This window comes from Poecilia reticulata, chromosome 22 (assembly GCF_904066995.2).
Source record: "Poecilia reticulata chromosome 22, P_reticulata-male-v2, whole genome shotgun sequence".
In the NCBI taxonomy this organism is placed as follows: Eukaryota; Metazoa; Chordata; class Actinopteri; order Cyprinodontiformes; family Poeciliidae; genus Poecilia; species Poecilia reticulata.
The window spans coordinates 19,803,556-19,820,256 of NC_088851.1; the positions used below are offsets into that span (position 1 = coordinate 19,803,556).

General features: G+C 38.3%; 1 protein-coding gene across 1 annotated transcript in view; it reads left to right on the forward strand.

Moving 5' to 3' along the window:
• The window catches only part of otx2b (orthodenticle homeobox 2b), a 5,150-nt gene extending 676 nt beyond the window's left edge, over nt 1–4,474 (forward strand). The window contains exons 2-4 of the mRNA XM_008400198.3: nt 1,273–1,482; nt 1,943–2,094; nt 3,023–4,474. Coding sequence (XP_008398420.1) covers nt 1,386–1,482; nt 1,943–2,094; nt 3,023–3,646 — 873 coding nt within the window. The 5' untranslated portion in view covers nt 1,273–1,385 and the 3' untranslated portion in view covers nt 3,647–4,474. The remainder of the gene's footprint in view (nt 1–1,272; nt 1,483–1,942; nt 2,095–3,022) is intronic.
• Nucleotides 4,475–16,701: the final 12,227 nt, after the last annotated feature.

Genomic DNA, 16,701 nt, shown 5'->3' on the forward strand with positions numbered 1-16,701 from the left:
ATTTTCATTTTGTTTTTCAATTTATTTGTAATTGTTAATTTTATTATATTTATTCATTTGCTTTATTTGTATTTATTTTATTCGTGGCATCAGTGCCAACCAAAGTTCCTCATTTGAAAAAAATAAAATAATCACAATTATTGTTTGTAAAATTTTAACATAAACAAACAAAATAAAAATGGAAGATTCATCTACTGAAAACAATAATATTGATGATAGTACATTTAAGGAATATGAAGAAGAAGAAAAAATCCGGGGCCTCTTGCGCCTCCTGTGACTGCAGAAATAAATAATTCAGCAGCCAATAAACCAACATGTCACTTTTAATATCTTCAACCTGCTTCTTCACCGAAAGCACGTGGATGAGAAGTTAATCATTTTATTTTAACTTAGATAGAACGAGGGAGGGGAAAAATCAGCACATACATTAATCTTAAGGTCAAACTGTGTTTAATTTTCAGGCTTTTTTTTCCCCGAGCCTGCAGAAGCTCAAGCTGGTTGCCACTTGAATTACCACCTTAATTCATCAGCAGCACTACATTTATCATAATTATTCGTTGGACGAGCGGGTAATTATTATTATCGAGCGAGTGTAGGAGAGCAACTGGTTGACGGGCTGGTGTGTGTTTAAGTGTGACAGATTGGGATGAGGGGGTTAAAACCGTTGGATGGAGAGGGAGAAGATGCAACTAATCAAGAGGCACAGTGGGGATAGCGGGTGGCGGAGGGTCACTGGAGTCGAAGTGACAACGATCGCGTTTACTAGACAACATCACAGCGCGGATTTAAGAGCCGCCACAGTCACATGTTCACCGAGGAGGCATATGTGCTCTTTTTTTTCCTCCTGTGGATTAATCCAATTTAAATGCAGAGCTGTGTTGAACATTGTCAGAAATTGGGAAGAAAAAAAATGTTTTTCATTTAAAGCGAACCCTACTTTTTTTTTCTGTGGATGAGTCTATATGATTCGTTCACATAAATTAAAAACAGAGACGTAATCAACTTCCAGTTTTTCACTTAACTGTCTAAACAAGCAATAACGAGTTGAATTAAATTTCTAAGTGACTTGTTGCAGCTCTGATGCCCGTGCTTTGTTTGCCTTCATCGGAGGGAGGCGCGGGGGTCGTATAGTGGTAGGGGCAGCTGGAGGTGCGTTGGAAGCTTTGTGAGAAGCGACGTGGGTCTTTGGACAACAAACACGCTGTAAACTGAGATAATATACGTGCAGGGGGGAAATAAAACTCACATCTACTCTCTGTTATTTTGGAACAGGTATCCGGTGTAACACGGAGCCCACGGAGATCAGAGAGGACACGAGGGGCGCCTTCGGAGCGACATCAGTTTTCAAAATTTTCTCCAACTTCAGCCCTCAGACAAACATTAGCATGATGTCGTATCTAAAGCAACCACCTTACACAGTCAATGGCCTGAGCTTAACAACCTCCGGGATGGACCTTTTGCATCCATCAGTGGGTTATCCAGGTGGGTTTCGTTTTTTTTTCTTTCCTGAGAAATAACTTCTCAGGAAAGCAAGTTTTCTTCAAATCCACTTTTTTTTTTTTTACCTTCAAAACAATTAAAGCACTCTGACGTAAACAGTAATAATACACCCAATATGTATTTTTTCCCTCCTGTTTGACAAATTTGTCGATTCTGAAAACAGAACACTTCAATATTAAAACTACATTGTATTACTTTTTATTTAGAAAATTAGTAATTCTGTATTTAAATTTTAAAATTGTAATATTTTTGTAAAATAATGATCTACTCTATTTGAAAGCTTGCACTCAAGATGAACGGTTTGTGCGTAATTACGCACACAAAAACAAAACGTGCGTTTAGATTATTTCAGTCGCAAATTATCATTTTAGTTGGGTGTTATGCATCTTATTCCCATCCGTAGGCAGTGGTAAGTGAATTAATATTTCTGTTTTGCCTGCAGCCACGCCACGAAAACAGAGGCGAGAAAGGACTACTTTTACGCGCGCACAGCTCGACGTTTTGGAGGCGTTGTTCGCCAAAACCAGGTACCCGGACATATTCATGCGCGAAGAAGTGGCGCTGAAAATCAACTTACCTGAGTCCAGAGTACAGGTGAGCAAACAAACGAACCTATGGTGGAAGAAAAGCTATTACGGTATTTCATAATTGTTTTCAATAATAAATTACTCTGCCATATTTAAGGTAACACATTCTGTAAATGTCTGCGAATAACTCTTAGGGATAATTAAAAATAATAATTTGCACTCATTTGACATCTTGTACCATAAACACAAGGGATGAAATTCAAATGTTAGTGACATGAGGCAGAAGCATGTATTCTACACTGGGCAATATGTGTTAATTTATTATTAAAATGTAACAAGACTAACATTTATTTTTGTCTATCTTTGTAATTATGAATAACAACAGTGTCTGTAGACAACACGATTTTGTGTTTTACTTGTTTATAGATAAAATAATTGTATTGAATTTCCACTCTTCTTTTTTTAATGACTTAATTAACTTCATTTTAGCTTAATCTCTGTAGGAAATATACAATTATAAGTTTGATATAGAGATGCTAAGTTTACAATGTATCATGTTATAAATTATGAAGTCAAAACTATCTGTTGGCTACATAATTTTTATTTTTGTTCTTCCCCTACATTTGGCGAAATGTATAATTTAGCTCCATTTTACTTTTATTGTCACTATTTTATTTTTTTTATTAATTCTCATTTATATAACTTATATGGAAAACAAAGCACAGAGTCGTTATTTAGAAATAAAGACGAAACAAAGAAATAGGAAGATTCCTGCAATGTTTGTCAAACTAAATTTAGTGAACGCATAAGCCTTTGTCTACTTTTATAACAGTTGTAGGTAGGATCACCAATATGCGAATAAAATCTGTTTTTTTTGTTTTTTTTTTTGTTTATTTGGTTTTGTTTGGGGTGTTTGTTTTTGGGTTGTTCTTTTTTTTGTTCCATTTTTTCTATTTTTTTTAATTATAATTTCCCTTTCTATGTTACCTCTAAAGGTTTGGTTTAAGAACCGGCGGGCCAAGTGTCGCCAGCAGCAGCAACAACAACAGAACGGCGGACAAAACAAGGTGCGACCCCCTAAAAAGAAAAGTTCCCCAACCAGGGAGGTGAGCTCGGAGAGCGGGGCCAGCGGCCAGTTCACGCCCCCCACTAGCACCACCACAGTCCCCGCCATCTCCACCAGCACCGCCCCGGTGTCCATTTGGAGCCCCGCGTCAATTTCTCCTCTCTCGGACCCCCTGTCTACCTCCTCCTCCTGCATGCAGCGGTCCTACCCCATGACCTACACTCAGGCCTCGGGCTACAGCCAGGGCTACGCCGGGTCGACGTCCTACTTCGGGGGCATGGACTGCAGCTCTTACCTCACTCCAATGCACCACCAGCTGTCGGGGCCCGGCTCGACTCTCAGCCCGATGAGCACGAACGCCGTCACAAGCCATCTGAACCAGTCTCCGGCTTCCCTCTCCACCCAGGGCTACGGGACGTCCGGCCTGGGCTTCAACTCCACGGCAGACTGCTTGGATTATAAGGACCAAGCGGCGTCATGGAAGCTGAACTTCAATGCCGATTGCTTGGATTATAAGGATCAAACATCCTCATGGAAATTCCAGGTCCTGTGAACAGAGCAGTAACGATCACATGAGACGCAGTTCAGCCATCCTTCAATAAAACTCAACATCAGACTGGTTGAGCCTGGCTGCGCTCTCCTTTTTTTTTTATCCCGGTGGTCTTCGGTACTCCTAAAGGAGAGGTTTAATTTATTTTAGCACTGGCATATAGATTTTTTCCCCCTTTCATTCACAACTTGTAGCCCCTCATCCACCTCTATCATTGCGTGCCTCTGTGCGTAAAAACACCTGTTGAGGACAACCGCAGCCACGGAACTAAAACTTCAGTGAGTCCTGCTGAAGTGCAGACCTCTTTAAAAAAAAATGAACCTGCTGGCAGAGAGACATGAGGATACTGTGTGGACATGGATGCACTACTTTATTTAAGAAAAAGTGTTTATAAGGAATCAATATGTAGTTTCTAAGAGACAATCAGTGTGCGTCTTAAATAAATGGTAAATAGGTGTTTTTTTTATCTGTGATATAGCCTTCGAAACTGTGATCTGTTGTATTGTATGCAATTTGTGAGCCCCCTCTCGCATCAGACTCTCTGCTGTGATTTTAATAGATTTTTAACTTTTTTGGGACAAAAATTGAGCTAAAAGTAAAATTCAAAGTGAGACAGAGACGAGATTTTTTTTTTCTGCAGGCACATTATGGAGGGTTAGGCCATACTGGAAAAGACTCTCAGCTGCTTGCTCCCCCCACCCCCCCCCCCCCCCCCCCCACCCCTCTACTGATCTGATTGTGGATCCTTCTCTCGGTCCCCCAAAGAGAGTGTGACCTCACCGCTGAAAAGACATGAATAAAGATCCTGTGGGCTTACTCTTCTACCAAAAATACATGTGTGTGTGCGTGAATGTGTATGTGTGTGTGTGTGTGTGTGTGTCTCAGTATGAAAAAAAAGAAACAGCTGTGGATGCTTTTCCAAGCAGGTTTGAGTCACAAGGACTGTTTAGCTTTTATTATGCTGTTGAGATATTTGATATATTTTCTGGGGGGGAACGGAAGTAGGTCACCGTTTTGTTGGTTTAAATGCAGAGTTTCGCTTTAATTGGGCCAGTAATTGCCATCCAAGTGAGTAATAATTACACTTGTCAGTTTCAACCGAGCTCTGTTTTCTCATGCATATTTTATAACCTCTTGATCCAACACATCTGAAATAATTACATGTTACAGCATGGGGCCAGCAGGCGTTTATTTCAAAGCTGATTTGTAGTTTAATTTGCTCATCACCTTCACTGCTAGGATGCGTAAACTAAAAAGGCATTTATCAATTTAACCAACAAAACGCAACATATTAGTTATATTAGTCTCTTTTTTTAAATTATGATTGAAAGTCGAATGGATCATCCCGGGAGGCAGAGTGAAGTTAAACTAGCGCCGCTGGCAAACAAAGTCCACAATCTAATCTACAATTTTATTTTCTACATATAAACTACATAAAAATAAAGAAAACAGAAAAGTTTTTCCATGCAAAAAAAAAAAAAAAAAAAACAACAGAAAAAAAACGCGGCTTGACATGATTTATTTGTAATATATTGCAAATTAGAGTGAAAAAAACAACATTTTAGCTACATTGTAGATTCTAAGGTTGATGAACTTCCATTTAACTTTTTAATTAAAATAACAAGCTTTCATCTGCACACAGCCCTGTACATAATCCTTTAGTCTTTTCTTATTCTTTTATATATTTCATCCAAACTGCAGTGTAATCTTTTTAAAGTAAATCTCCAGGGATCTTTTTGTACTATGGCAACTTGTTGAAATGCTGACATTTTTATCTGGAAATGTTTACCGGGTATCATTAGATATATTTCCAGGAGTATCGTGCGGAACATAATGTGTAATAATGAGTGTGCTTTAAACTGACGAAGAACAAAAATAACGGTCATCATAGGCCAGAGTAAACAATGAGAATTTGCAGAAATATCCAAGAGCATCCATAATATAAAAAAGGATAGCTCATCTCAAAAGGAGACGTTCACTTCTCAAACAAGAAATGCTGTATTTATTCATTAATTAATTGTCATCAAATATGCTCATGGCTTCTTTTTTTTTCAGCGTACACCACTTTTAAATGCCCGACGCTTATTTCCCCGCCTTAATCATCCCATTCCCATCTTATTACATATGAATATGATAGTAAAGTTGGGTAATTAACCATAATTTTTTTTAAACTAGATGACGTCAAAATGAGCCATGTCTCTTGAAAGAGCAAAAATGTAACTTTCAAATGAAACAAAATGAAATACTTGGAGCAAAAATTAAAAGATGGGCTGTATTTGAAAATACTGGACACTGCATTCTTTGAATGAGCTAAAAATTCATACATTTTACTATATATGCTAATACATATATCGTTCATTTTGAAGTTACCCTGTAATAAAACAGTTAAATTCCGTTACGGCTTTAGGTTTTTAATGTGCTACCTGACGGTCTTCATTGGTTTCCGAACAAGAGTAATTCAGTTCCTGTATTGAGTGGGTCTCTATTGACTTTTATACGTTCCGCCACTTTATTCAGACACACAAAGGTACCTGGATGATATTTGTTGTGTTGCATTGGTGAGAAACATTTGCTACTCCAGCTGAGTTTGTTCTTTTCTCTGTTGCTCTCGAGTCCATACTTCAGACTATAAAGTCCGTCTGGGTTTGGAATCCGTAATGAGTCTGCACAACACTGCAGTGCGCTAATTGTCAGAAGTCCAGCATTCAATTAGCATCCTTGACTTTGCCAGTAATCTCTCTTTCATTGGAGTCTCCGCTAATTAAAAGCGTTTCTTGAAATAATCATCGTTAAAAAAATTAAAAAAAAGAATGCACTCTGATTCCACTCCTGCGTGGTCAGGAGAAAAAAGGTGTGTGTGTGTGTGTGTGTGTGTAGTTGTGTGTGCCAAAAAAAAAAGGCTAAATATGCAACAGCCGGTTTGACCTATACCAAAGGGTAAAGTAGATTATTTTCAGGTGTTGCCCCACTAATTTATACTGAATTTTTTTTCCTCAGTTTATGCGCAACAATCAACCATATAATTGTAACAACTCAAGCCTATGTTTTAAAGCGCACAGATATGCACTGTTATGGCGCTAAACAATGAAACTATTGAATTTGACAACAATAGGTTAGACTGAGAGAGGTCTGCATATTCATGAGATCACGTCTGTGCAGTGTCAACAACCTCTTTATACAAATTCCAGGAAGAAGAAAAGTGTTAAATAATAGACTGTAGGGTCGCTTTTAAATGTCACCCTTCAGACTAAAAACGTGGAAAAACAGGAAAACACTTCAGCACACATACAAAAACATCGGACGATACAAAGTTATCTGGATTTAGCTCTCCTTTTCAATCATTTTTGACTATACAAGATCCAAAAATTCCAACTAAAAACATTAATTAAAACTTAACAACCAACTTTTATCCATAAACATTTAAAGTTGAAGAGTATCAGTTCTGGCCAGAATTATAAGCAAACATTGCAAGTGCTTAAGACAAGATAGGGTAATATATGCACTAGTAACAGACATTCAAAAAAAAAACTTACAAGCTTTAGAGTTATGCTAACAGAGTCATAATTCCAGTCTAATCTAATAAGATAAATTGGTGATAGTCTGCACCAATACTGTCCCAATTGATTATGATTTTCTTTAATTTTCTATTTGCATGCTATTAAAAAAAAGGTAATGCATGGAAAATATGAAAGTGGATGGTGGGCTAATCTGGAAGTGGACCCATTAGGCCAACTTTGCAAAATACATCCTCACCATTTTAAAATAAGACTGAACTCACAGTTAGAAATCACCATGCTGGTTATAAGAAGGCCTAATGTTTTCAGAGTTTATAAGTTAAAATGATCAATAATCCAGCCTTCAAACATGCTTCAATTACACAATGAGTTTTAATCGAGCAAAAGATGAAGGAAAGCAGAAGCACAAGCACAAGCTGGAGTGTAATGCTTACACGGGGATTCTTTGCAAAATCTTGCAGGTGCAAATTTGTTTTCCTTCTGAGCTGTAATAAAAACCCTTAAGAAACAGAACAATAATGTTCTGCTAAAGCACAATTTGAAATTATTTGATTAAACAGTTGAAGTAATCTGGGATAGCTTGTTGAAATGAGAGAAATTAATTTAAATTCTATCAATTAAAACAAGCTCAATTAGATCAAAATGTACTCATCAATCTCAAAGCTGCTCCACTAGCCTACTTTAATGTGCTTTAAGAAATAAACAATCTGATAAAATATCAATAAGAGAAACAGCATGATGATATGTAATATGTGCCAATAACTCATAGGAAATAATATAAATAAATAATATTCTAATCCTGCAGTATCCCCTTGAATGTGCTTATCCAGGCTTAGTCAACATTTTTTATTTAAATTATTTAAGTTTGTGACATCATCAATGAATTTGATAATCTTGTCAAAGATTATATTAAAAGGGTTTTGTGCAGCCTACATAATAACAGATTTAGATGTTTAAAAAAATGAAGTCTAAAAAGATTTGAAGTAAGCGCTGTAAAAAAGCATGTTATTTTAATTTCTCAGACTGCTCACACAAATCCACGGATTTACACAGATCCAGAACTGATAATGATACCAGCAGCTTGACTAGCTGGAGGTCTGACGACGCGCCGGGGCCACACAGTCACAGAAGTAACAACATGTCCTGAAAGACAAAAAACTCTGAATGTTTCAGGGTTTCCCTTTTACAACATGCAGTTATTTATGGGGATATGTATGCAAGAGGAGGCAAGATCCTTTGGAAACACTCCTACACTTAAAAAATAAAAAAAATCAGTCTCTCCAAATATGCCCAAACATTTGGCTTATGATGTTCATAAGCCCCACAGGACACAGAGGGCTTATCAGTTCATTAGCCACTTGATGGCCTATTTCAAGTCATAGCTGGTGGGAGGAGGCCGATGGATGAGGATATGACCGTCCATTACTGAGGCACATTTTTGTTAAGCTATTCAGAGTTAGAGAGGCAAAAAAAAACAAAAAAAACTCCAACCAATAAGAAGATTAGTGGACCTTAGCATATGTTTAAAAAAAACCAAAACATGATGTGTGGAGTCACGACCGAGTTAGTAAAAGCTCCTACATACATCCATTGATTTTTCTCCTAAACAAAGTGACATAGAAATTAAACATACACATTTACAGAACATTTGCTTTCTTTTAAAACTATCTTCAAAAAGATAACATCCCAGATAACGTCATTTGGATAATTTTAAACATGCCGTTGTAAACATTTCTCTGCAAGTGTAAAACCCAGATGTAAAATATTTTGGGTAATGGATAACACATTGACCTAATGGTGTTGTCCTACACACTGTGCAACATAGAAAATACCCATGTGCTAAAACATTTAAGGTGTAATCACCACTAAGTGAAGATTAACAGTCGCTAATGCCTGTAAAGTCCAAAATGTCACACAGACATTAAATAGACCACATTTAACTTCAGCCTGTTTTCACTTCATTTTCATGTTTATGTATTTAACGACGTTTGTAGCCTCAGATTGGAAGCAGGCAGTCAGTTTGCAGAATTATTTTAATTTAAATCATTTTCACAGCCTCCTTTGGTCGATGAAGATGAAGATGAAGATGTAGAGTGGAGATCTGGTGAGTTTGCTCCAGTAACTGCAGCTTCAATCTGCTGAACTTTTTTAGCAGATGTGGGACGTTGTGTATCAACATTCATAGGTGGAGAATTTTACACAGCAAAGGAAATATTTTAGTTTTTAATTTTATCTTCTGCAAAGAAATGGCATGAACAAAAGACATTTGGCACCACAAGATGGCTGTAATAATGAGACTAGCATGTTGACAGACTCAAAGACACTTTCCGTTTCGTCAAATGTCATCTCAAGGTATTTTACTAAACAAACAGATAAAATTTTAATACAGAAATATGTAACAAATTCAGTTTTATCACACAGACAGATTCAAAGCTTGCGAGTTCAAATTCAGTCCCAGTTATGACGAGATCCAGTCACGTTCAGCATTTTGAAAAATCTCAGAAAAATCAGCTGATTGCATCATGTTTCTGACTTTGCAGCAATCCATTTTCCTTAACAAACATGTGGCAACATGTCACAATTGATTGGATTGAGTCATTGACTTTGGACATTCCCTTATATCTGACTACCAGGAAAAAAAATACTGCCCAATCACCTTTTTTTTTTAATTTCCACAATCTTTGTAAGGTAATTGGAATACTGAAAAAAAAATTTTTGGGAAAAAAAAGTTTTTATTTTGGAAATATGATGTGTCCACTACAGTGGACATCGGAACCCCATACATTTGAAACTGAACCTTGATGGCAACCAGTTTTTTCCCAAAGAAAATATCCAAACATCAACTTAAGAGTGTATTTCACATTTACAAAACTGAGCACTGTTGCCTAGCAAGAAGGTTCTGGGTTCGATTCCCGGCCCGGGGTCTTTCTGCATGGAGTTTGCATGTTCTCCCTGTGTATGGTGGGTTTTCTCCAGGTTTTTCAGCTTCCTCCCACAGTCCAAAAACATGACTGTCAGGTTAATTGGCCTCTCCAAATTCTCCCTGTGAGTGTGCATGGTTGTTTGTCTATGTGTTGCCCTGCAACAGATTGGCGACCTGTCCAGGGTGACCCCGCCTCTTGCCCGGTACGTTAGCTGGAGATAGGCACCAGCAACCCTCCCAACCCCACTGAGGGACAATGGTGTACAGAAAATGAATGAACGAACGAACGAATGAATGAATGAATGAATGAATGAATGAATGAATGAATGAATGAATGAATGAATGAATGAATGAATGAATGGATGGATGGATGGATGGATGGATGGATGGATGGATGGATGGATGGATGGATGGATGGATGGATGGATGGATGGATGGATGGATAAATGAATGAGTGGGTGGGTGGATGAATGGATGGATACAGAAAAAAACAGAAAAATAATTACAACTGTCCACTACAGAGGACAATTTTTCAACTTTTAAATACTATGATAAAATACAGTCAAAATAATTAATAGAATGTTTTAATATGCTGCTAAGAGACTTATTTAGAATATGCCAACAAAATTTTAAATCAAAATTTGCACAATAAAAAGTTTTATGCACTTACTTTGTCTCTCCCCATAAAATGTGCTTCTACTGATGAACGTCACATTTATGAATGAGAAAAAGGAAGGTACAAAAGTCCCACCCCTTCACATGTGGCATCATTGAAAAGCCCTAAATGTCCTCTGCAGATACCAAAAAGAATTAATTCAGTAGAATCCAGGGGGTGGGAGATATTGTAGTTTAGAAATGTCCTCTACAGAGGACAAAAATGAACTACTGGTAGTCATGAGGATATCAAGCATGGTTGTGAAAAAAAAGAAAACAAACTCTAATATGAAGAATCTCACAGCAGAGTTTCACTCTGACTAGTGATTTCAAAAGAAGTAATAAATTATCAATTCCATCAAATTGCTTTTTAAAGTCTTGGTTTATCAATTTAAATTAATGTTAATTCTGTCATGTCAATACCTTCTCCTCCCTACTACCAATTAGAATTCAGGTAGTGTCAAGAGATGACAAAGAAGTATTATCTTAGCATATTTCAACATTTCATTGGCTGTTGAACGTCATTGAACTGTCTCAGGGGTGATATTGTACAAAAAGCAATAGTTTGTGGCGTTTGCTTTTATCCTGCATGCATTGAATCAATTAATATTGTCACTCAAACTCCTAATGCTGGTAACACGTTAAGAACCAATAATCAAGTCTTATTCTCATACAGCCAATTTGACAGTTTGACTATCCTCCTCTGATGAGTTTTACCTCTTTTAATCCTCCCCACGCCCCTCCCCAGCCTCCACCTGTTAGTCTGGGTCTGCATGCGTGTCTCCCTCTCTCCTGGGAGCATATGGCTGACCCAGGGAGTCGTTGAGTGTAGGGACAGATGCAGCCTCTCCTCTCCACCCCCTCCCTCATCCACCCACCACAACCAGCCCTTCCCTCCAACCCACCTGTTTAGGTCACAGACCAGGGGGATGAGTGGCTGTGCGCGTGCCACACCAGCGGCTTGGCCACCGCTTTGTTATCCAACCCAAGACAAAAGGGTGCTCAGGGAGGCCTGCTGCCTGCCTGGGGGGAACACAATGCCACGATGCTGGCAGGCCTCCGGACCCAGGGCCGTCCATCACGTGCCCGCTTTATGCGAGTAAGCGTCAGGGGGCATCTGTTGTGTGCATGTGTGTGTGTGCGTGTTTCAAAACTTAGGTATTATGCCAGAGGAGAGGGCAGCACACAAAGAGTTTGGATTGTGTATGAGGTGGAGGGTGGTTACTTAAAAACAATTGCCTCTTTTGTAATTAAATGAGGTCCACACTTAAATTCATTGTAGCCTTTGTTAGAATAACAGTTCAACTTCTGCTGCTAATGAGATTCATATGTAGCTACTTATGCAGATATTTTATTTATGCATGCTCTTAACCGAGCTAGCATTTGAGAAATAAACTGTAAACCTGAGGTAGTCGTCCTGACGACATGCATTCGCTCAACATAAATTATAATAGAAATCCTCTTTAAAATATTAACCTTCAACAGCTTGATTGTTGCTGATTATTGCTTAAATAGGCATATCAACTGTCCTCTGTGCACACAACTTTGAACCATTTAATTTTAATTCACATCTAAAAGTTAAATTTCAGCTAAATGTAAAAAACGAAGCATAAATATTGCCTTATGAAAGTATTCATACACCCTGAATCTTTTAAAATGTTGTCATGTTATGTCCACAACCCTCAACTTAAGAGTTGTGTTACTGCCCAACAGAAAATATGGCATAACTGGATAGCAATTGTTCTGATTTTATTGTGTAGTTTTAGGATGATGTAATGTATGACTTCTTATTCTGCTGTGTTGATATTGTCACATGTCTGAGGTTAAAAGTTAATCTGGAGATGTGTATTGCATATAAGCCAAAGTTATAAACGTTGTAGTGCTTGATATTATGTATACTAAACACTTGTCCCCATTCAAATGAACAATTAACAAACACACAAGGACAATAATAATTGGTTTTCAAATGTTTTCAAATCAAACTTTAAAAGTGTAGTGTTTATTTTCACGCAAGTCCCTTGCTTCTGATGCCCCAAAATAAAATTCAGCGCAAACCAAAGACTTTCAGAAGTCACCTAGTTTATAGAGTCTACTAACGCCTCAATAATTGGTAAGAGAACATTAGTGAATAAACAGCATCACAAAGACGAAAGAACACAGCAGAAAGGTCTGGGATAAAAATGTGGAGAAGTTTAGGACAGAGTTAAAGTGTAAAACAACGTCCCAAGCTTTGAACTTTGATCTCTGTACAATTTGCAATTTGTCAGCTGAAAAACTAAAACTCAACAACAAATCTACCAAGTCATGACTGCCCAATTAAACATGAAAGACAGAACAAGAAGAGCATCATTCAGGGATGCAGTCTGTAGGTCCACAGCAACTCTGGAGGAGCTGCAGAGATCTATGAAGCTATATAAGTTCAGTCCATTTACCATTACCTTCTGTAGCCCAGGTGGGATAATCCGTCAACAGGATGCCAGTCGTAGTAATCTGGTCTTTATGGAGCTGTGACAATCATCACCCTGAGGACACAATTCCCATAGTGAAGCATGGTGGTGGCAGCATCATGTTATGGGGATGCTTTTCTTCCGCACAGATCCTGATTAGAGTTGAGGAGTTGATCCATTAAGCTAAATCCAAGGTAAAAAAAAACATTCACAACAATGACCCTAAACTTACAGCCAGAGCAACAGTTTAGATCAAGATCAAGCCATATTCTTGTGTTACAGTCCAGGTCCAGGCCTATGTCCATCTGAGGATTAAAAATCAACTTTATTTACACTGTACTGCATGGAAAGTATTAGCAGATTTTGGCAATGCTGTTAGAAAGCTCAGAGGATATATTAGATAGAATATATTGACAAGGTTCTCAAGGTCAATTCTTTTTCTTTAATTTCCAAGCAAATCACATGTAGAAGTCTGCACACTTTTCACATATGTCCCATCCAAATCAAGAGTCAGTCAACAGATTTATTAAACTTAGACTTATTAAATGGCTTCAAACGTCAATGAAAAGTGAACCTCAAAAACAAAGGGCTTGTTGCCCTAAACAGGCCAAAAGCTCCCCCTTGACTGGTCTGCAGTGATTTAATGAACTCCAGCGGAAAAGAAACACACTCACACAGCAGGGATACTGAGCTCAGGTCACCAGGGTCAAGACATGCCTGTCCAGGTCCCGAGAATCATGACCTCCAGGTCAACAGTGAAAAATAAAGTAACATAAGACATGATTCAATCTGTGACGGGACAGAGACGGCGTCTGATGACCTTTACCAATCTACTAGATTGAATCTACTCACCTTTACTCTCAGTTAAAACTCATAACAGCCACATAACTGTGGTAATTTTTTTAGGCCATGCTCCAAATGTATCATTAACAAAGATTTTACTCAACATATTAAATAGGTAAGAAGAAAAACAGTGGTTTAATAAAGTAAAAAAAATTGTTTTACCGCTAAAGGTTTTGTCTGACAGGAGGAAATACGTTGTATGCGTACAGTAAATATTTAAATTAAGCAAATACAAACATCTCATAGTATGTGGAGCTAATGATTCAATAGTTTCCAAAATGAGTAATTTGAGCCTTCAGGATGACCTCTTCCTCTTACAGAGGAGATTTGAGCTTTCTTATTCTAACACATAAACATCAGCCTTTCTCCGATTCTGATCAGCTTTTCTGTCTTTACTGAATGAAGTCATTGTCACAGCATCATGCTTCACTGGAGATGATGCGTTCAGGGTGACGCGCAGTGTGAGTTTTCCTCAACGCGTAGAGTTTTTGCATGTAGGTCGACAAGAGACCACCATAAACCACATGTTCAATTAGGCTTGAGCCGAACTTCGAATGGTCATCTCCAGAGTCGCCATTGGTAAGGCCGTCAGAGAAAAGTTGTATTTATTCTTAAATTTAATTACAGAGATGGACTTTGGATTTATAAACAAGGTGATGTCTGAAGGCAGCTGGCTACACTGGACTTTATTTAGGGGCAACAATATCAATATTTGCAAGCTTGTTTTCTTTTCCTCTCACTTTAAAGTTATGCACTGGTTTTTGTTGGTTTATCACCTTAAAGTTCAATAAAATACATCGATATTTGTTGTCGCAAGATAACAAAATGTAAAAAATTTCAATGTTTTTACCACATTAGTGATGCGCTGTATCTGACCTACTTAATTTTCCGGTCAAAACTGTATCAGAGTCTTTGATTAAAGACCTTTTCGCTTTGAGAAATGTCCATGTGTGTTTTTGTTTAGTCTAGACAGCGTTACATCATGCTGGCAGGAGTGTCTGCATGTTATTGTGTGTATTGTGGCTTACTACAGCGTGACATGCTCTCTCAACAGGCACGGTTACACATGGCTTGTGGCACCCTGACCTACAACTCCCCCTCTTGTTTGTCAGCGGTTGTTTGGCCTACTTTCATAAAGACAAATACGGCCATTTGCTTTGTTTTGTTTTTTTGCATTTCCATGAAAATGGAATAAACAAGTGGCAGGGAGGGGGCACCTGGCACTTCCTTGCTGGTGGTGGTGTTATTGTCTTAATGGAAATGAATAAATACATGAGCACAGGCAAAATATGAAGCACTGATCTTTTTTTTTAAGTTAAAATACTCCTAATAAAATATGACTTGTTTTTAAGTAAAATATAAGTTAAACACTCGTGTCCTCTTTAGTTGTATTTCAATGAAAAGATGATGTGAATGCTATGTTTCTGTTTAACTGAACTGGCAGACACCCAGACTGAATCAGCCCTCCCCTTTTTAATCAGTCAATGGACAGTAAGGAAGCTACAGTTCATTAATGAGTATGCTCCATAGCCCTTTAAGAGTCCTTAATTAGTGGCACATGACACTCTAGTCCGCCCACAACTTGAAGCGGCCTGCTGGGAGAAAGGGGGAGGGGTGCTGGGGGAAGGGAGTGAGGTCCTACTTTTACAAAAATCCATCTTTATAATATCAATAAGGACCTTTAACCCCTCACAAATTATCAGTTCAACCACTTCATTCAAAGAAAAAAGAAATAATTGTCTGGACACGAAGAACTTGATCAAATAAAATTGATTGGGTCTTTGAACGAGTGTGACAAGGACGGCCTGTAGCAAACACACGTGTGATTGAAACGCTTGAAACGGGTGTCAAACAAGCAGGGACATCGTGTTTGACTTAAATTACCAGCAGTCCCACAGGAGGCGTGCAGAAGCGCTCCCCGGGGCCCGGCGTGCGTGCAGAATACAAACGGGGGGATTCACCACTGACCACTGGGTCAGCACTGGAAGAGAGACGGGTGCTGGTTGCTCCGGTGGGATTTGGCCACATTCCTACAGCAGCTTTTTTAATTTGCAGGACATGATTCCTCCCTCCCTTCCTCCAGGCAAGCGCAAACAGGACGGAAAACCCTGACAGCCACAGTTGCTTTGACAGTGTGTGCGTGCGTGTGTGTGCGTGTGTGTGTGTGTGGTGGAGGGCGTATGCTGTTGTTGGGTCCCAGATGGAGTAATGGGGAGTTTAGCATCAGGATTACAAAGCAATAGTGTGGCTATGGATGGAATAGTGATTACCCCACGCTATTTCTGGTTACCTAACAATGTCGTTCCTCAAGATCATCATTGATTGAATAATGGAAATCTGCATCATTATTCTGTTCTTTTCTGGTTAAAATCAAGAAAATCAACAAGTGCACCTCAGTAAATTGAACTAAAAGTGCATTTATTTTGGTAACTCATCTTTGAATTTGAATAGAAAAATAGAAAATTACATAAGACTAATAAAACTGATCTTAATAAAGAAAACAGAGAATTGTTTTTATTGTAGAAAGGACCATTATGAAGTTCTTCACTTCACCCACAGTGCCTCAAAAGAGTCACAGTCTGTAGCTGATGGTGTGATTCATGCAAAAAGAGACCTGATCAAGTATACTGTATAGTACTTGGACATATTTTTTAGAAGACACACTATTCTTTATTA